This window comes from Dipodomys spectabilis, unplaced genomic scaffold (assembly GCF_019054845.1).
Source record: "Dipodomys spectabilis isolate Male_0828 unplaced genomic scaffold, ASM1905484v1 ptg000432l, whole genome shotgun sequence".
NCBI lineage: Eukaryota > Metazoa > Chordata > Mammalia > Rodentia > Heteromyidae > Dipodomys > Dipodomys spectabilis.
Window position 1 is genome coordinate 713,976 of NW_024871109.1, and position 20,736 is coordinate 734,711.

The following is a 20,736-nucleotide window of genomic DNA, read 5'->3' on the forward strand; positions in this document are numbered from 1 at the left end:
ACAGGCCAGCCATCAGCCCGCAGAGGCTGGGAAGGGCCTGCAGAGGCTCAGGAGCAGCATGCCCGCCGCGGAGCCGCTGCTCGGAGCCGGAGGCCTGGCTGCCCGTGGATGTGGTGCGTGCAGACGTGCGTGGCTGAGCCTCCGCTGGAGACCGAGCTGGCGCTCTGCTTCCTGCCAGCCTCTTAGCTGCTGCAGCTGCTTTGGTTCTAAAGCCCCATCGGGGGCGTTTCCGCTGAATGACTGCCCAGACGCCCTGGGTTGGGAATGGTGAGGGCTGCCCTCCTGAGCCAGGGCCGCCCTTGGCCGAGCCCCGCGCTCTCACGGCGTGGGTTGGAATTGCATGTGCTCTTCCGTTTCCTTGGCAGCTGCTCCCAGCGAGCTGTAAACGACCGATGTCACTCCTGCTTAAGACCTAAACTTTAACACAAATTACACTCTTGTTGATATTGTCCTAAGAGTGGAGCTGAACAGCTTAGTCAGTGTGAGCTTCAATGATTCCTGTGGATTTCAGATTGTTTCCTGGGTTTCCCAAACCCGATTCAGTGAATCATCTCTCTTGGCTGAGGCTGGAGGGTGGCAGAGGCTGGCCGGCCCTGGCGGGAGCTGGCAAAAACCAGTTCTGTCACCTGGGTATCTGCTCCGACCCAGCAGCAGCAAATGCACACATGCCAGAAAACTGCTAGTGTGGGGTGTTTGGTTTTGTTTGGGGGGCGGGGGGAGTTAGTGTGCAGTCTATTATGTGTTTTAACTGAAGAAAAGAATGCAAAAATGCTTTCCAATCCTGCACTTTAACTAGGTGTTTAGGCTGGATTAGAAGAGTTTAAAGCACTGCCTGCCTGCTCCGAGCGTGTGCAGGCCCTGTGAGTGCAGGCCGCGCCTGCTCCGGGCAAGCCCAGGCCCTGTGAGTGCAGGCCGCGCCTGCTCCGAGCGTGTGCAGACCCCGAGCGTGTGCAGGCCCCGAGCGTGTGCAGGCTCCGAGCGTGTGCAGGCTGCACCTGCTCCGGGCGAGCCCAGGCCCTGGGAGTGCAGGCCGCGCCTGCTCCGGGCGTGTGCAGGCCCTGGGAGTGCAGGCCGCCCCTGCTCCGGGCCAGGCCCTGGGAGTGCAGGCCGCTCCCGGCTCCCCCTCCCCCTCCCATCTTGTCTCTGACTCTAACTCTCCCTTTCTCTCATCCCTCCCTTCTCTTCCATCACGACATTAGCTGCAGTGCTTGACTGTTTTTAGATCATCTCTTCCCTGGCTAGTAGGAAAACCGTCACCTCTGCATTCAGTGCGAGGCTTCCATCCTTCAGGCCATTTCCTGTGGTGATGTGAAGTATCGATCGGCAGGGTGAGGATGCAAAGATATTCATTTATCTGCCAGTCCTATGGCTTGATCTCGGGGCCTGGGTGCTATCCCTGAGCTTCGTAGTACTCAAGACTAGTGCTTTACCGCTTGGGCCACAGTACCACTTTGGGCTTTTTCTGAGTAGTTTATTGGAGAGTCTCAGGGACTTTCTTGCCCGGGTTGGCTTTGAACCACCATCGTCTGATCTCAGCCTCCTGAGTGACTAGGATTACAGGTGTGAGCCACCAGCCCCCAGCAGGCAATTTATCAGTTGAAGGAGTGGCTTGGGCCTGCTGGCTGGCTGGCAAGGGGTTCTTCCCTGAGTTCTGAGCCGGCAGGGGTGACTTCCACATGGGTGCACGCCCCTTTTTCCATGGGCCACTTCCTGCCTGTCCTTCCACTTCCTGTTTCTCTGCTTTCCAGGCCAGGCTGGCAGTGGGGCTCATGAAATGTCCGCTAGTCAGTCCACCAGGCGTCATCGGTAGCCCCGGCTGCTCTCTGCCCACCCTGGTGTTGGTGGCTACTGTCATTACTTATCCTACTGGGAAGAGCTGGGCTCCGCAGAGACCTGGCCGAGGACAGGCAGCTTGTTAGCCAGGCTCCGTCCACTGGGGGACAGCTGGTCCTGGTGTGGAGTGAGCAGCCCGTGTGGTGCTGCTCAGCGTGTATGCCCCGGGGGGTCAGGAGAGTGGAGAGGCCGGCCCCAGGGGCCTGCTCCTGCCTGGTCCACACTCCCTGGAGCATCTGGGCAGACACCTGGCTTCCTTTACATTCTTGGTCTCCGTCGGATCGTGACTCTGTAAGTTCAGATTGAATGTGTGTGCTGTGGCCAGTGCAGGAGCGTGCTCATGAACAGGGAGCCACGGGCCGAGCCCTGGTCTGCGAGCTCTGGAGTGTGCCCAGAGCCTTCTCCTCCCCGGGCTCACAGCACGGTTAACGGCCAGTCGGGAGGCAGGCCGCGGTCAGCCTGCAACGCCAGGAAGCCCACACACCAGCGGCCCCAGGCAAGGACCCGGCTTACCACTCAGTTTGCTCTGGCGTGTCAGTCTTCCTGCTGAAGACATATTTTCAGAAGTCAGATTTAGGCGAGCAGAGAGGGAATTAACACTGATCTTCCCAGATATACTCATAGCTCTCCAAAAGCAATTCCACAAATGCAAGATGCAGATTCCTGAGCTGTGAGAACGGAGGTGCTCAGAGAGCTTGGTGGGAGGCTTCTGTCTCTGAATCCTGAGACCTAAAGGAAGAGGCTTTGCTCACTGCCTTGATGTCAGACACCACCCTGCCCAGTAAACGGATGTGATTGTTACCTGTCAGTTCAGAGAGAAAGCCCAACATTCGCAGTGCTCTTTGTCCTAGCATTACAGGGCTCTGAACTCATCTGCTGCCTGCCTCTTCGTGGCTTAAACAAGCAGATTTGGATAGTGGCCCATGGGACTGCGGGTGACATGTTCTCAGTGTCCAGTCCCCACTACCCACCCACCCTGCATAAGCCAGGCTGAGCTTCGGCCCTTACTTTGGTTGCTGCAGGAGGGAAGTTTCAGAGGCGTGGACAAGGCTGCCTGGAAGGCTCCATCTCCACGTTGGCCTGTGTTCCGTGTCGCGCAGGGCCCATTGGGAGGGGAGGCTTGGAGGACTCGGCTGGTCTCTCTGGGAGCAGCTGGGTGGGAGCACCCTCTGTCGGAGCACTCGGCGGGTCTCTCTGGGAGCACCCTCTGTTGGAGGACTCGGCTGGTCTCTGGGAGCACTCTCTGTCGGAGCACTCGGCGGGTCTCTCTGGGACGGCTGGTGGGTGGGAGCACCCTCTGTCGGAGCACTCGGCGGGTCTCTCTGGGAGCACCCTCTGTTGGAGCACTCAGCTGGTCTCTGGGAGCACCCTCTGTCGGAGGACTCGGCGGATCTCTCTGGGACGGCCGGTGGGTGGGAGCACCCTCTGGTCTCTCTGGGACAGCCGGTGGGTGGGAGCACCCTCTGTCGGAGCACTCGGCGGGTCTCTCTGGGAGCACCCTCTGTTGGAGGACTCGGCTGGTCTCTGGGAGCACCTTCTGTCGGAGCACTCGGCGGGTCTCTCTGGGACGGCTGGTGGGTGGGAGCACCCTCTGGTCTCTCTGGGACGGCCGGTGGGTGGGAGCACCCTCTGGTCTCTCTGGGACGGCTGGTGGGTGGGAGCACCCTCTGTTGGAGCACTCGGCTGATCTCTCTGGGACAGCTGGTGGGTGGGAGCACCCTCTGGTCTCTCTGGGACGGCCGGTGGGCGGGAGCACCCTCTGGTCTCTCTGGGACGGCCGGTGGGTGGGAGCACCCTCTGGTCTCTCTGGGACGGCCGGTGGGCGGGAGCACCCTCTGGTCTCTCTGGGACGGCCGGTGGGCGGGAGCACCCTCTGGTCTCTCTGGGACGGCCGGTGGGTGGGAGCACCCTCTGGTCTCTCTGGGACGGCCGGTGGGCGGGAGCACCCTCTGGTCTCTCTGGGACGGCCGGTGGGTGGGAGCACCCTCTGTTGGAGCACTCGGCTGATCTCTCTGGGACGGCTGGTGGGTGGGAGCACCCTCTGGTCTCTCTGGGACGGCCGGTGGGCGGGAGCACCCTCTGGTCTCTCTGGGACGGCCGGTGGGTGGGAGCACCCTCTGGTCTCTCTGGGACGGCCGGTGGGCGGGAGCACCCTCTGGTCTCTCTGGGACGGCCGGTGGGCGGGAGCACCCTCTGGTCTCTCTGGGACGGCCGGTGGGTGGGAGCACCCTCTGGTCTCTCTGGGACGGCCGGTGGGCGGGAGCACCCTCTGGTCTCTCTGGGACGGCCGGTGGGTGGGAGCACCCTCTGGTCTCTCTGGGACGGCCGGTGGGTGGGAGCACCCTCTGGTCTCTCTGGGACGGCCGGTGGGTGGGAGCACCCTCTGGTCTCTCTGGGACGGCTGGTGGGTGGGAGCACCCTCTGTTGGAGCACTCGGCTGATCTCTCTGGGACAGCTGGTGGGTGGGAGCACCCTCTGGTCTCTCTGGGACGGCTGGTGGGTGGGAGCACCCTCTGGTCTCTCTGGGACGGCCGGTGGGTGGGAGCACCCTCTGGTCTCTCTGGGACGGCCGGTGGGCGGGAGCACCCTCTGGTCTCTCTGGGACGGCCGGTGGGTGGGAGCACCCTCTGGTCTGGGAGAAGGCAGGAGAGCTGCCTGCGGTGCTCCCGCTCCACGGCACCAGGTGTGCCCTGCCTTCCCGGTGCCTCCCCCACCCCCGTGCTGGGGAAGGGCCTGCCCTGTGGTGGTACTGGGAGGCACCCTCGGGAACCGGGGCCTGCAGTGGGGCCTGGGCTGGGCAGCCGCCGGGGCCTGTGTTAGTGCACAAAGTCAATTAGCACGCGCGCATGCCGGCCCTGCTGATTTGATTTAAGACTGAGGAAAGCTCCTGTAATGTGCAATTACACGGAACTTAATGGCTCCTTATACCAAAGGCAACTTTCATGGCACCTAATATACTTTGATGAATTGCTCATTATGTGCACTGTTGGAATAGCCTCCATAAAGATTAATAATTGGATAATCGATACAGAAATTCAATCTGGGGGTTTTTCCACTCCAGGTCAATATGTGCTGGCAACTGGGCATCTCACTTGCCTGTGTGTTTTGGCTCTTTCCTCCCTTTCCTTCCTCTTGTTTTTCAAGTTTGAACCTGTGATGGGACTTTCCTGCAGGGCTGTGGGTACTGCAGTGGTTTGTGTGATCTCTGCAAAGACACAGGATCTCTGCTTGGTCAGATGTGTTGGCTTGCTGGAGTCCATGCAGGGAGGTTTGCCCTCGGGCTGGCTTGGCCGGGTGGGGAGGAGGCCTACATAATCCCGAGGGAATCACACGGCCAGGCCTGACCCCACCAGGTGCCCGGCACTGGGGCCCGCGGCAGCCTTCCCAGAGCGGCGTGTGCCCTGGGGTGAGGACCGCCGGAGGCTCCACGAGAAGCATCCTGCACCTGAGTGGGTCAGTCAGGGCCTCCACACGGGCTGTGGGCACTGCTGGCCAGGCCCAGGGCCAGTCAGGGCCTCCACATGGGCTGCGGGCACTGCTGGCCCCCCGGCTGCAGTGCACTGTGAGGAGGCAGCAGTGGAGAGCCAGCCTGGCCGCCCGTGACCAGCTCAGTCCCCACCCAGCCAGCTCTCCGGCAAGGTGTGGCCCCAAGTGTGGAGGGAGTGGCTGGGCCGTCCGGGTAGGGTGAAGCAGGGTTTGCTCACGGCCGCTTCTGGGAGACAGCAGAGCCCGCGAAGCCACCCTTGAATGCTCACGCGGTAGCGGTGGAGCGCAGGGGGTGGGAAACCCCCCAGAGACGGCTCCGCGTCTGGAACCTGAACAGCCACGGCGAGGCTGCAGGAGGAGGCACAGCTTCCGGTGGGAGCAAGGCAGGCTTCGAGGAAAGGGTGGGAAGACAAGAGACGCCCAAGCACCACACGGCCATCACAACTTGGCTGAAATGGGACAGAGGCCCTGCTCTGGGAGGTTGGACATTGAAACGTAGAGCAAGACCCCTTTGCTTCCCCCAGACCTGCGTTATTTGCAGAGGTGAGGACAGCTGGCACAGTGGTACATGCCTGCCACCCCAGAGCGTAGGACCTGGCGGTGGCAGTCTCACCCTCCACCCTGTGCAGGGTGGACACAGATCCTAACAATAGGATTCAGATGGGCACCAGACTCGAGCTGTGGCCTGGCAGGGACCGAGCCGCTGCTCTGTGCCCCTCAGCCCTGGCTAGAACTTGACCTGGCAGGATGAATTCATGACTTCGTAATACTTAGTAGCTCAGAATTTTTGAAAAAAAGTCAAAAACCACACCACTTGCCAAAACTGACCATAGGTTGGGCACAGCGGCTCACGCCCGTAATTCTAACTATTTTAGAGGTGGAGTTTAGGGATTATGATTCAAAGGCCAATCTACATCTAAAAAGTTTGCAAGTTTGTGTGCCAGTGGCTCGCACCTATACCCTTAGCTACTCAGAAAGACTTGAAGGATCACAGTTCAAAGCCAACCCAGGCAGAAACGTACTAGAGATTCTATCTCTATAACCAGCAAAAAGCCAGACAGGTGTGTGTGTCAGGTGGCTGTTGCTGTATATAAGCACAAAAGCCAAGCAAGGCCTTGAGTTCAAGTTACAGAAAAAGAAAGAGGGGCTGAGGAGGGGGAGGGAGGGAAAGGAAGCCAGGTTACCGCTCCATCTGAACAATGGCATGCGCTGGTGGCCGACCCGCAAGCCCAGGTCATCGTCTCGGGAGGCCGTGGAGCCCGGGCCGCCCTGGTGGTTCCGCAGGGCCGCGGGGAGGTGGTGGTTGTCTAAGGTCTGTGCTCTGTGGGATTTCCCCTTCTACCACCCCCCCTGTTTCACGTCCTTTCCCAAAGCCTGCCTCATGTTCTACCTTACGAAGCCCAAGCCTTTTAACATATGGCTTCTGGTTTTTGAAAAGCAGTCCACAACGGCGCCCTAGACGGGGCTGGTGTTTAGGGTACTCTGAAGGCACAGGGTGTGATTTCTGCCCGAGGACCTGGACGTGAGCGTGTGCAGACTCCCTGCCCCGCAGGGCCCCACTGCTGCTGGGCTCAGGGCGGGAGTCTCGGTGATGCCCGTACGGTCCCCAGGATGGAGCGCAGAAGCTGTGGCTCACAGAGCTTCAGGGTGCCCAGCCTCGGCTCACGCCAGGTCTGGGATGGCTGAGCTGGGACTCAAGCTGCATCAGGGACAGCTGACGACCAGCTTCCTTCCTCTTGAAGCTGGGGTTTTACTTACAGAGGAAAGCATCCAACCTGCAGAGGGTGGCGGGGTACCCCCGCATCCCTCAAGGTGGGGTAGGGTGGACACGCTGCCCTCATCTGCTGTTCACAGACGTTCAGGCTCACGTCCTCCATCTCTTTCCTTCCATCCATCTTTATGCTCCCTTTCTCTGCACAGGCCTGTGAACTCAGAGCCTCGAGCTCTTGCGTGGCTTTCTTGCTCACAGATGGCACTCTACCACTTGAGCCATGCCTCCAGTTCCACCATTTTGCTGGTTAATTGGACTATGATCCTCCAGCTCTTAGCCTGCTGGGATTACAGGTGTGAGCCGATGGCACCGGGCTTACATGTTCTAACAGAAGCACAGCAAAATCACTGGTAATTCTCGTTAGGTGAGGACTCAGGACCACAGAAGTGGGCACCACCTCTGTGGGCCCGGGACCAACGCTCAGCTGAAACCCAGCACCTGCAGCCGGCAGTGCTCGGTGACTATCACCCGGGCATGGCCTCCGCCCCTGCTGTTCACACTCTCACGACCCCACACGCCGTGTGGGATGGAATGCAAACCTGTCCGTCCCATCAATGTCGACAGGCCTTGTCAGTGCTTTCTCCAGGTCCCCGTCTCAGGCCGGGGTGGCTAGAGGAAGAATTCTGTGTCTTTATACCACAGTGGGGTGGAGGCAAAACTCAGAGGCCACGCCGGCCACGTTGCTTCAGCCCCCTGGTTTTATTTTAATTAAAAGTGCTTTAAATGTTTTTTCCAATTCCATTAGGCCTTTTGGAATGATCATTTCATAATTTGGGGAGATATATTTTACATTTTTGACAGCACAAAGAAGCCTGGAAAATGCGTGCTGGCGGTTTAATGATCCTGGTGAGTAACTACTGAATGAGAGTTTGGCAGAGAAAAAAATAGCGGAGCAAATGATATGGAAACATCTCGAGCCTGCATCCGCAGGAAGGCCGGTCCTGTGGAATCTCCCACCACGTGTCTGCCCGCACCCGCCCGCTGCCTGCCGCGCTGGCGTTTCCACCCAGCGTCTGAGTTTCAGCTAAAAAGGGAAGCGGGCGCTTACGGTAGGAAAATCACCCCGGCCTGACGGCTGACAGCCCTGGGCAGCTCGGAGCGCGCCAGCTCCAGCCCCGCTCCAGATGGAGGGTCATGTCTTATTAAAACCGTGACTTGTTGTCACTCAGTCCCTCCGCCGTCCTGTTCTCTCCATCCAAAAATAGCAGGCCCCGTGGCAGTGGCTTACTACGATTAAAAGATAAAAATAAGCGAGGGCTGAGATGGGCCCGGCCACCAGGGTAGATGAGGGCTTGCTTTTTTAATGGAAGCCGAGAGGCTGTGCTGTTTCCACTGACTACCAGGGTGTCGTTGAAAAAACTAGAAGCGAAAATCACGTTGGGCATGCTGCGGCTCTGCATTTTCAGAGTCCTAGTTGTGGGGATGCACCTGTGGAGAAAACCCCATCCTTGATCCAGTTCACAGACACAGCCCTGACCTCAGGCGCAGGGCCAGCGTCTGTGGACAGCTGGCACAGGGGCCTGCCGGACGCGGGGCTGGCGCGTGAGCACGCGATTCCCGGGTAGACTGTCAGACCCGGCTTCTTCTCGAGCACACTGGGAGCCCAGGGAGCTCCCCCACCCCCCAGACCACGCTGCGCCGGACCTGTGTGCCACAGGGAAACACACTTCTCCTGTGCCTGTTTTTGCTCCGTAATTTGTGGGTTTGGTCGTGACATTTTTATGTCCTTACTGTGTATCTACTGTAGTACCTCCGGTGAGAACAACTCGGTGAAATGTGCTTAGCGAGGGGAAACGTGTCCGAAGCCCAGGCAGAGCAGCAAGCGCATGGGTAGCCCCTCTGGGGGAGACGCTGCCGCCGTGGAGCGGCAGCCTTGTCTCGAGAATCACTCAGCGTTGTTAAAAACACGTGTGAACACAGCCTAGAAGTCAGTGTAAGAATAGGCCTCAGCCTCAGGTATTTCTGGTCCTGCTCTGTCTGCCTGAATTACTATCCTCTGAGGTTACAGTTCTAACTTTAGCTAAAGGTACACTTCCCGGACAGGCCTGCAAATCCCTTTTGTAATTACCTCGTAGTTATAGAAATAGGAAAGGATGTCCTTCCTGTTTTGTTTTGCTCTCCAGAAAGTTCTTGTGGTGTTCTTGGTGCCTTGAGGGCTGGGGAGAGTATGGACCTTCCCTTGGAGGCGGCGGACTGGGCCTGACGTCTCCTTTGTGTGCTGTGTGTGCTGTGTGTGCTGTGTGTGTGCTGTGGGGGCTGGAAGGATTTTCCGGCTCTGCCGCCGATCCTGCTGGTGTAGGAAGTTCTGAGGAGCGTCTGGAACCCAGAGGGAGCGTGCTGGGTGCCTGGCAGTTGGTGGTTTGCTTTTGCTGCTGGAGTCTGTACAGCACTGAAGGACCACAGAAGCTTCCTGAGTGTTTGCGGTCTTACACACCACCCTCTGGTCTGTAGGTATGCTTCTAAAGGTTGACACCGCAGTTGTTTGTTAGTTTTTTTTTTTATAAAGATGCGGTACGTGTCCTTGTTAAACTTTTTAAGTGTGAGGATCAAACATTTGTCTGGGTTGACTTTGATGAGCCAGATTTCTCCTAATTCAGCATTTGAGAACGAAGGTGGACTCAGGTATCAGCACCATCAAAACTTTCTACCTGTCTCTCCGCTGCGCCTTCCCCGTGTCCGCGCAGCCCTCCCGTGCCGCCCACCCCGACGGGCGCCCTGCCCTGTTGAGGGGGGCAGAGCAGGCCCCAGGGCGCGGGAGGCCGGGCCGCGGCTGGGCTGCACAGCTGGTCCTAGCTGCGCTCCCCAATGCTCCAGGCTGCTCTGATGAGCGGCAGACAAAGCTCGCGCTCACAGGGGCCTGGAGCCTGGTGCAGACATTGTCCAGGATGACAACTTCGGGTGCGGCAGAACCTGACCCCACGAAGCGCCGCGGCCAAGACCACAGCCTCACACCCGCGCTGCCGGCTCTGTGCGACGGTGACTCAGCCCCGTGACTGACGCCCACCGCCCCCCGCCCCCGGCCCACCAGCCACCGCCCACCAGCCACCAGCCACCAGCCACCAGCCACCGCCCACCAGCCACCGCCCACCAGCCACCGCCCACCAGCCACCAGCCACCGCCCCCCGCCCACCAGCCACCGCCCCCCGCCCACCAGCCACCGCCCCCCAGCCACCGCCCCCCGCCCCCCAGCCACCGCCCCCCGCCCCCCAGCCACCAGCCACCGCCCCCCGCCCACCAGCCACCGCCCCCCGCCCACCAGCCACCGCCCCCCGCCCACCAGCCACCATCCACCAGCCACCGCCCCCCGCCCACCAGCCACCAGCCACCAGCCACCGCCCACCAGCCACCGCCCCCCGCCCACCAGCCACCATCCACCATCCACCAGCCACCGCCCCCCGCCCACCATCCACCAGCCACCGCCCCCCGCCCACCAGCCACCAGCCACCGCCCCCCGCCCACCAGCCACCAGCCACCAGCCACCGCCCACCAGCCACCGCCCCCCGCCCACCAGCCACCAGCCACCATCCACCAGCCACCGCCCCCCGCCCCCCGCCCACCAGCCACCGCCCCCCGCCCACCAGCCACCAGCCACCGCCCACCAGCCACCGCCCCCCGCCCACCAGCCACCATCCACCAGCCACCGCCCTCCGCCCACCGCCCACCGTCCACCACCCACCACCCACCAGCCACCGCCCTCCGCCCACCGCCCACCAGCCACCGCCCTCCGCCCACCACCCACCAGCCACCGCCCTCCGCCCACCGTCCACCAGCCACCGCCCACCGCCCACCATCCACCAGCCACCGCCCACCAGCCACCGCCCACCGCCCACCGTCCACCAGCCACCGCCCTCCGCCCACCAGCCACCGCCCTCCGCCCACCGTCCACCAGCCACCGCCCACCAGCCACCGCCCTCCGCCCACCAGCCACCAGCCACCGCCCACCAGCCACCAGCCACCGCCCTCCGCCCACCACCCACCGCCCACCGTCCACCAGCCACCGCCCACCAGCCACCGCCCCCCGCCCACCAGCCACCAGCCACCACCCACCAGCCACCGCCCACCGCCCCCCAGCCACCGCCCACCACCCACCAGCCACCGCCCACCGCCCACCAGCCACCGCCCACCAGCCACCGCCCTCCGCCCACCAGCCACCGCCCACCAGCCACCGCCCTCCGCCCACCAGCCACCGCCCACCAGCCACCGCCCTCTGCCCACCGCCCACCAGCCACCGCCCACCAGCCACCGCCCTCCGCCCACCAGCCACCGCCCACCACCCACCAGCCACCGCCCACCGCCCACCAGCCACCGCCCACCAGCCCCCCGTCCACCGCCCCCCGCCTCCCGGCCACCGCCCACCAGCCACTGCCCACCGCCCACCGCCCACCAGCCACCGCCCACCATCCACCAGCCACCGCCCACCAGCCACCGCCCCCCGCCCACCGTCCACCGCCCACCGTCCACCGCCCCCCGCCCACCGTCCACCAGCCACCGCCCACCGCCCACCAGCCACCAGCCACCGCCCACCAGCCACCGCCCACCAGCCACCGCCCACCAGCCACCAGCCACCGCCCCCCGCCCACCAGCCACCGCCCACCAGCCACCGCCCCCTGCCCACCAGCCACCGCCCACCAGCCACCGCCCCCTGCCCACCGCCCACCAGCCACCGCCCCCCGCCCACCGTCCACCGCCCACCAGCCACCGCCCTCCGCCCACCGCCCACCAGCCACCACCCACCGCCCATCGTCCACCACCCACCGCCCACCGTCCACCAGCCACCACCCACCAGCCACCGCCCACCACCCACCAGCCACTGCCCACCACCCACCGTCCACCAGCCACCAGCCCACCGTCCACTGCCCACCGCCCACCGCCCCCCGCCCACCGCCCACTGTCCATCCACCGCCCACCACACGGCCTGGTCTCTTCGTCCTGCCCGCCGGTGATCAGCACGGCACCCCGTGTGTCCTTTGTTCACAAAGCAGGGGACTTAGATGGCACACGGCGTTGGGACCCCATGACCCACAGTCCTGGAAAGCCTCAGGCGCCCGGGGAAGCCGGTGCCCGGTGGAGGGGCAGCACCGCCTCCGGCTGAGGTCTAGGCTGCCACATTGCGTGACCACGTGAGGCCCAGCTGGCCTGACGGAAGCCCGATGGTGATGCCCGTCTCCTGAGAGCCGGCAGCGGGCGCCTGGGAAGGGGGAGGGGCCTGGGCGGCGGCCGTGGACTCAAACCCAGGCAAGTCTGTTTCTCCATTTTTGCTGAGGACAGTTCTGGAAAAGAACAGGGTTTAGTGCAGGTCGGAGGTACTGGACCTCTGTCCATCAGCCTCCCCAAGCCGCTGCCCACCAGATGAGCCCTCTGGAGAAGCCCAGGGTGCGGTTTCTGAAGAAAGGGAGGCCTCTGGGCCTCCCCAGCCAGGAAAGGCGGCTGCGGTCTCCCTGGCAGTGACTGGAAAGTGGGGAGAATTCCAGTTCGAGAAAAGCTGGAAAATCTCCAGGACGGTTGGTTCCAGAGTTGTTCTGTTACCATCCCAAACAGCCCTGCCTGGCTCAGCTGCTCCTAGAAACCCAAGATCATGGCTGCTTTTAAATAGCCCGGGGCCAGGTAGGGAGGCTTCTCCAGTCCTCAGAGGCAGTTCTGAGAGAGGCCAGAGCAGGAAGATCACAAGTTCAAGACCAGCTTGGGCTACATAGTGAGACTTGGACTCATTAAAAAAAAAAAAAAAAAAAAAAGGCCAAGCACTGTGGCTAGCTGTTCAGGAGGCCGAGATCTGAGAACTGCAGTTCAAAGCCAGCCTGGTCAGGAAAGTCCATGAGACTTTTTTTTTATCTCCAATAAATCAGCAAAATAAAACAGAAGAGCTGTGGCTCAAATGGTAGCCTTGAGTGAAAAAGCTAAAGGCCGGTGCCCTGGCCCTGAGTTCAAACCGCAGTACAAAAGAAAAGAGAAACAATGTGCCCATGCTGGCAGGCTTTTAGTAGCTCCCCTGGCATTTACTTGTCCGACTGCTCTGATCAGAGAATACCCCAGTGGAGGAGACTGGCACAGCCACTTCTCTGAATGCTGGCAAGAAGACACTCAGACGGGCTGGGTCAAGGAACGGGAGGCAGGCTGCCCGGAAGAGCAGGAAAGGCAGGAAGCACACGCCGACACAGAAGAGTCCATCCGCTCCTGCCAAGCAAAGGGCTCGGCAAAAACAAGAGCAAGACCGGAGCAGAAGAAAACCCGGCTTCACCGGGCAGGAGCCTGTCCCGGCCGCGCCGCGGGAGCAGCGTCTCCCAGAGCCGGTGCGTGGAAGAGACGCGCCCCCTCCCCCTCCCCCCCACCCCCCCGCGAGGAAAGTGTTATAGGAGGTAGCTTTGATGTTCTGTTGTTGTGTTCTACGTTACTCATGTGACAGAAAAGGAAAGTGGCCATGAACACACCCTTCATCTGCCCTCACCTCAGAGAGGTGAGCACCAGGGACCCTCAGAACCGGTGTGGGGACAGGACTGCGTGGGGACGGGACATGGTGACACTGTGGGGACGGGACACGGTGACACCGTGGGGACGGGACACGGTGACACTGGGGACGGGACACGGTGACACCGTGGGGACGGGACACGGTGACACTGGGGACGGGACACGGTGACACCGCGGGGACGGGACACGGTGACACCGCGGGGACGGGACACGGTGACACCGCGGGGACGGGACATGGTGACACTGGGGACGGGACACGGTGACACTGGGGACGGGACACGGTGACACTGTGGGGACGGGACACGGTGACACTGGGGACGGGACACGGTGACACCGCGGGGACGGGACACGGTGACACCGCGGGGACGGGACACGGTGACACCGCGGGGACGGGACACGGTGACACCGCGGGGACGGGACACGGTCGGGTCCCCTCGAGGCGCGTGAGAGGCCGCTCCTTCCTTAATACTGGACGGAAGGTCCACCGTGGCTTTCAGAAGCCAGGCGTTCAGAAATGGGGGCTGTGCTCACGCCAGGTGTGGAAGGGCCCGGCGTGGGCGAGCTTTGAGCACCCAGTCCTGTGTGGTTCCGTCACCAGAAAGCCCCGGGCCCTGGGGTGAGCTCTGCCCCTCGGTGCTGGGCCCTCACCAGCCGCCCTTGGTGGGGTGTGGAACAGAGACGCTGGCCGTGGGCAGGACTCCCCCCCCACGAGCCTCCTGCAGCGCGGAAGCGGCCGCCGAGGCTGGGCGGGCCCTGCCCCTGCCCTGGAACCCGCTCATGTCCACACTGAAAAGACATGGCTTCCTGCTCCTCTCCACCCAGGCTGCCTCGGCGGCCGGTGCCGGTGCATGTGCGGCAGGGACGGCCTGGCCCAGCCCGGCCAGGCCCGACAAGGACTCAGGCCGCCTCTCACACGCGGTGGAGACAGCTACAGTTTCCACCTGAGGCGCATTTTAAGGAAAATGAAGTCTAAGGGGAAAAACCTTCTTACGGAGCGGGCCGCGGCGGGCGGGCGGCCACATCCTGTGTGGGCCTCTGACTCAGTGTCAGGTTCCTCTTTCAGGCAGGTCCTGGGGTCACATGGCACCTGCTGTTCAAAACACCTCCGTAAAGAGAAGCCTCTGCGGCGGCGGAAAAGCTGAATAAGAAGGTGGAAACGATCGGTGGGAACGCGGGGGCGCCTCCCACAGCCCTATCGGAGAGAGCCGCAGAGCCGGAAGACTGACCTCATGGAGAGGATGGTGGCGGGAGAGGAGGGGTCTGTGCCCGCCGGCCACCCACAGCCCTGCCGCCTCGGCGCACCCACCGCCGGCCCAGGGCCGGGAGGGGTCTGTCCCCGCCGGCCACAGCCCTGCCGGGGTCGGGAGGGGTCTGTCCCCACTGGCCATAGCCCTGCCACCTCGGGCGCACCCACTGCCCGCCTGGCGGCCTGGGGCCGGGCACATGGGTAGACGTCAGTAGTGCGGCCGGTGGTGACCCGGCAGGCCGTCCGACAGCGCCAATGCCGTGCCCACACAGCTGCCCTGCCACCAGATTCGCTGTCCGCCCCCCCGCTGGCCCCCCACTGGCCCGCGGTGCCCCCCAGAGGCTGCCCCCAGGGGCTGTGCTCATCCCTGAGAAATCTGACAGTCCTGACTGGGCGCCGCGAGGCCGGGACAGGAAGGGGACCCGCCCGCGGCACCTTGGCCACGGCTGTGGGAGGCACTGGACGCTCCCGTGAGGCCTCCGCCCCGAGGGCCCCCAGCTGACCCCGAGCTGACCCCGAGCGGCCCGAGGACGCGCAGCCCAGGCCAGGCTAAACACTGCGGTGTGTGTGGGCCACCAGGCAGCAGCTGGAGCCCCTGCGCTGGTCCCCAGCCACCCCAGTGCCCGGTGGGCGCGGGGGAAGCCCACAGCCACGGGTCTTCCCCTCCAGCCTTCAAGCAGGTGTTGTTTTGCATGGTCCATGGTGACTAGATTCTCCACTGCTGGCCTCCATCCTCCACTGCTGGCCTCCATCCTCCCCACAGCCTCCATCCTCCCCACAGCCTCCATCCTCCCCACAGCCTCCGTTCTCCCCACAGCCTCTATCCTCCCCACAGCCTCCATCCTCCACTGCTGGCCTCCATCCTCCCCATAGCCTCCATCCTCCCCACAGCCTCCATTCATTCACCACAGCCTCCATCCTTCCCACAGCCTTTATTCTCCCCACAGCCTCCATTCACCACAGCCTCCATCCTCCACTGCTGGCCTCCATCCTCCCCACAGCCTCCATCCTCCCCATAGCCTCCATCCTCCCCACAGCCTCCATTCACCACAGCCTCCATCCTCCCCACAGCCTCCATTCACCACAGCCTCCATCCTCCCCACAGCCTCCATCCTCCCCACAGCCTCCATTCACCACAGCCTCCATCCTCCCCACAGCCTCCATCCTCCCCACAGCCTCCATCCTCCCCACAGCCTCCATCCTCCCCACAGCCTCCATTCACCACAGCCTCCATCCTCCCCACAGCCTCCATTCTCCACCACAGACCATCGCTGTGGTCCCTCAGCCCTCAAGCCCGCCCTGGTCTCCGGTGGAGTGGCTCTTCGCCCACTGCTGAGTCATCCCTGAGAGCTCGGTGGACTGTGGGCTCTGGTGTCAACGCAGAAGAGGTTCAAACGCTTGCTGGTGCATGGTGTCCCGTCCACTGCCTGGGGCCTGTGCGCGCTCCGCGTCTGGGGTGGCTCCTCGCCCCTCCTTGGCATTTCTCGTGGCCCAGGCTTTCCTGCCCACCAGCTGCCCGGGGGCCCGGTGGGAGCTTCATGCTGACTCTGCCCCTGCCCAGGACCTTGGTCTGAGAAGCAGTCCTCAGAGTCCCGTCCCGCCCGAGGCTGGGGCCAGGGAAGGACAAGCTAGCCCCTGGTCATCAGAGAGGCAGGCAATGGGGGCAGAGGGGCATCCCATGGAGCCCTGGCGTGGTCTTCATGGAGCCGAGCCCTCTTGGCTTGGCTCAGAGAAGTCTAAGTTGCAGACCAGCCTTTCCCTTCCTGACAGAGCCCCAAGGGGGCGGAGGGCTGCGGGTTTTCTCTGTCACCTGCTGTTTTATGTGAGCATGGCGAGGCCCCGTTTAAATGGCCGAGCAGTGGGCTGATGAGGGAGGCGCAGCACCCCAGCCCCCTGCCCCGGGGCGTCCCTGGCTTACGCTGGGGGGTGCACAGACGGGGTCAGAGGTCACTGTCCCGCCACAGCAAGGCAGCGGGGGGCCCTGGGGGCCTGCATCACCCGCAGGGCCGGCCGGCAGCACACAGAAGACGGCCACTCTGTCCCGACACAGGGCACGTCTCAGGCTGTGTGGCAAGCCCCACGCCCACGTCCCGGTGTCATGGAAAGTGCCGGTAGCTAAGGAGCCGCTGCATGCACTCCAGGGACAAGTTGAGTCCTGAGCGCTGGTCCCCGACCAGCCGTGAGCACCTGGGCCTTGTTGTTCATTAGTGGCTGCGGAGCCACGGGACCGGGGGAGCCTGCCTTGCCTCTGGGGTTTTCCACACCGAAGGCCAGGTCCTGAGGTTGGGGATCAACACAGATCTCCATGAAGCAGGCCGCGCGCGCGGCGGGGGCTGGGCCGGGGCCTCTGCCTTCTGTGTGACAGTTCAGCTCCCCGCCAGCCCGGGCTGCAGGCACATAGACACAGGGTGGCAGGCCGAGCCGCAGCTCCCCCTCGCCCTCCACGGCTCCAGCTCTGTTTGTGGCCAGGCTTTCTTCTGTTATCGGTTCCCATGACACAATTCCTGGTTCCCCGATGCACTTTATTATTGTTATTCTTAACGCTGTGTCGGGCGGGTGTTGAAAGGAGCTGGGGAAGGGAGCGGGCAGTGGAGTTCTCGCCCACTGACGGCTCCAGGAAACCGTCCTCAGACCGGGAGGACCTTATCTGGGCGCAGGCCCCGCAGCTGGAGGAGGGCAGCCTGGGCCGCCCGTGATGTCAGCGCGGGCCCCACCCCCGGAGTGTCAGGAAAGTGGGACACCGTGACGCCACCCTGCGACATTTCCTATCTGAGTGCTGATCGGGGCTGGCCTCTGCCAGGCTCCTCATTTCCTGCCTATCTGCCAAAAATCACACACACTCTGACACTGAGCCTGACCCTCACAGGGAAACGGCAACACAAGGCCCCCAACCAGGAGGCGCGAGGCTGGCGTGGCTGGCTGCCGGCTGTGGCCGCACACCCTCACCCGGGAGGCAGCTGTGTCCACGGCTCGTTCCCCAGCAGGAACGCGTCCCTGTGTGGACCTCTGGCCGGCTGTCGAAGGCCCGGGCAGCACTGTGCCAGCCCTGCTGAGTCCCTGCCCAGCAGGCACCACCTCTCGGAGCGACTGGGCGGGAGCAGGAGGGGGCAGCCAGCCTGTGCGGGGCCACGTTGTCCCAGGCTGGATGTAGCTGATTGGAGGTGCGGCCGCGGTCTTTCCCGTCTCCCTGTGTGGCTTTCCGTGGAGGGCGGTTCTGTAACGCTCTCTCCTCTTGCTTTCTTGCAGTAAACGAGATCATATGCAACGACCTCTCCAGCACAAGCTCCAACACATAGGTGAGCGCGGCGGAGCTGGCGGGAGCAGGTGGCGGCGGCTCAGCGCAGACGCCGGGCTCCAGCAGGCAAGACTGTCCACGAAACAGACGGCACCCGCACCTGGTGCCCCCAGAACCTCCACCTTCCCAGATGCTGAGAGCTGGACTTGGCCATCAACGTACAAGGACGTAGCTCCCGAAGGAGGAAGGAGGGGAAGCGGGAGAGCGCATTCCTGAGGACAAGCCATCTCAAGGACACGGAGGGCCAGCAGGGAGGCCAGGGCCAGAGGCTGGCCTCCCGGGAAGAGCCCCGTGGGCCCCGATTTCAATACTGGAAGTGCCTTACTCATCCCTCCCCCCCCCATCCAGATGCCGTGGACACCAGCATTGGGTTTGCTGCCATGAGAGTATTCGTAGGAACAAAAACTAGAAAAACATTTCATGAGGCTTTAACCTTGCCAGGACCCGAGTTCTGGCAAGCTAGGGGTTGTGAGACACACCCAGTAGGCTTCCCAATTCCCTGGCTGTCCTACACAACACACTGCCTTGCCTGGTGCGTTCTAAGGTCTTCCGATGGCCGTCTCTAGTTCCTTCAGAGCACTCTCTCCTCCGTGTGAGTAAAATCGTAGGGTTGTGAATAGTAGCATGCTGAGATTTCTGTTTTTCAATGTGGCTTTGGGCATAGCACAAGACAGGGACTGGGCAGGAAAGCAAGCTGCCTGGCATACCTTGCACGTGCATGTGTGTAGATAGGCATGCATTTATGTACCACTAGTAAATGGCAGAGACGGTGAGGGCCAGGCTGGGCCCGGCCAGGGCTTCTGCAGTAGCAATACTCAGCGTCCGTTTTGGAGAATTTACCCAGGAGTCCAGACCCGCTCTCCAGCGCCTCCCGTTGGGAGCAAGACCCCGCGCAGACAGAGAGTACTCGCACATCTCACGCGGCCACAGCCCTTCCGAGTGCCGGAGAGCTGAGCGCCGGAGAGCCGAGCCCAGATGCCCCTGGGTCACCACAGGCAGACCTGGCGAGGAGCTGTAAATAGCCGCCACAAGGAGTGTAATATATTTGTTCAATTATAAGATTATTATTTCACAGAAGCCTTATCGCGCTCTGCTTCATCTAAGAAAACAATTACCAAAAAACGACATGTTCATAGGCAGCCACGCGGTGTTTTCAGATTAGTTACTGTTCACGGATAGGCTAGCGTAGGCTTTCCCGCTGCATTTGTACAATTAGCTGCTCATTACGATTGCTAGCAGTGACCTACTATTTCATGTAACCAAAAAGCATGGTTTAATTAAAACATGTTTAATGACTGTGCCTTAGGAGTTTGCGCCCCCTCATGGAAAACGCCTGAGTGGCCCGTGGGGCAGCCCTAAGTCGACAGACGGAGGGGCCTCGGCTCCTCTGCACGGCTGCGTCTGACCCTTAACTCGCAGAAACACAAGTCCAAAAGCCATATGTGAACACGCGCGTGGCGCCGAGAGACGGCTGGCCTTCGCGCAGAGCTCCCGTGCCGTCTCCGCGTTGCATGCTGCCTGCGGACACAGGTGTTCAGTGTGTGTGTCCGCTATCTTTGTAGTTAGAAAATGGATCCAATAAAGCAGTATTTTTTTTGCTGGACCGTCTGAGCACGACTCGTTACCCAGTGGGAAGTTCTGCTTTGCTCTCCAGCACCCGCGTGCAGGCCAGGCTGGCCGTCCACGGCCGCCTGCCCACAGGAAAGCCGCGTCTCCCTCAGAGCCGCTGGCGTCTTCCTGGTGCGTGGAGAGGTCCGTGGGAACGGGGCCAGGCACCCGGCGAGGCCCCCGCAGGCCCTCCAGCCCAGGTGGGGAAGGAACACTCCTTTATGCCAAATTCTTCGGCTCTCCCAGAGACAGGCCGGGTGCAGCCTGGCCACCCACCCTGCCGTTGTGAGAGCGTGCCCGTTCACCCGTGCCGGGGCTGCCGCGCCCACCGCGCCCCCTGCCTCCTCCCGCCCCATCCACACCCCTCCTGCAAGCGTGGGTGGGAAGCAGTACGGAACCACCCGAGACCAGGGCCAAACCTCCGCCTCCACAGTCATCTCAGTACGTGCTGGAAAGATCTTCTGCTTCCAGGACTTTCCTTCTTTCACTAAAAGGAGTGCTGACTGACAACGTCCCGGAGAAATCGGCCTCCTCCAAAGCAGTATACAAACGTCCATCCCACCAGGTTCCTACCTGGAGGACTTCAGGCTCCACCACATGGTCCAGACGCCCTCTGAGGGCTGGGAGAGACCAGGATGGCCACACTCAGGCTCTGAAGGACGGTGAGGCCCAGGAAGGGTCTGGACCCGAAGGCAGCAAGCAGCTGACCCCCAGAGAGCTCAGGAGCCGCCCGGGCTTTTGCTGTGGACACGGCCCCTTCCGCATGTTGGTAAACTCTTTTGCCCAATCCCAGCATGAAAGTACATACACAGTTAGAAAATGACGCATCCTTCCCTGGAGGCCCAGCGTATTGATTCTGAGTAATGGGGAAGTGTTATTAAATAAGCCCTAGCTTCATTTCTAGCCAAGAGGCTACGAGGGTCAGGAGAAATCCACCAGCAGTTGTGTGTGCTTCTCGGCCCCCTAGACCACGGTTTTGTTATTCCTGGGGAGCCGGGGGAGACGTCACCCTAACTGGGACCTGGGGCCTCGATG

The 20,736-nt window shown here is 62.3% G+C and overlaps 1 protein-coding gene across 3 annotated transcripts in view; it reads left to right on the forward strand.

Moving 5' to 3' along the window:
- The window catches only part of Nfatc1 (nuclear factor of activated T cells 1), a 127,269-nt gene extending 107,573 nt beyond the window's left edge, over window positions 1–19,696 (forward strand). For all 3 annotated transcript variants that reach the window (XM_042668318.1, XM_042668320.1, XM_042668319.1), the window contains exon 10: window positions 18,045–19,696. In XM_042668318.1, the coding sequence (XP_042524252.1) occupies window positions 18,045–18,094 (50 nt within the window). In that variant the 3' untranslated portion in view covers window positions 18,095–19,696. The remainder of the gene's footprint in view (window positions 1–18,044) is intronic.
- The last annotated feature ends 1,040 nt before the right edge of the window (window positions 19,697–20,736 follow it).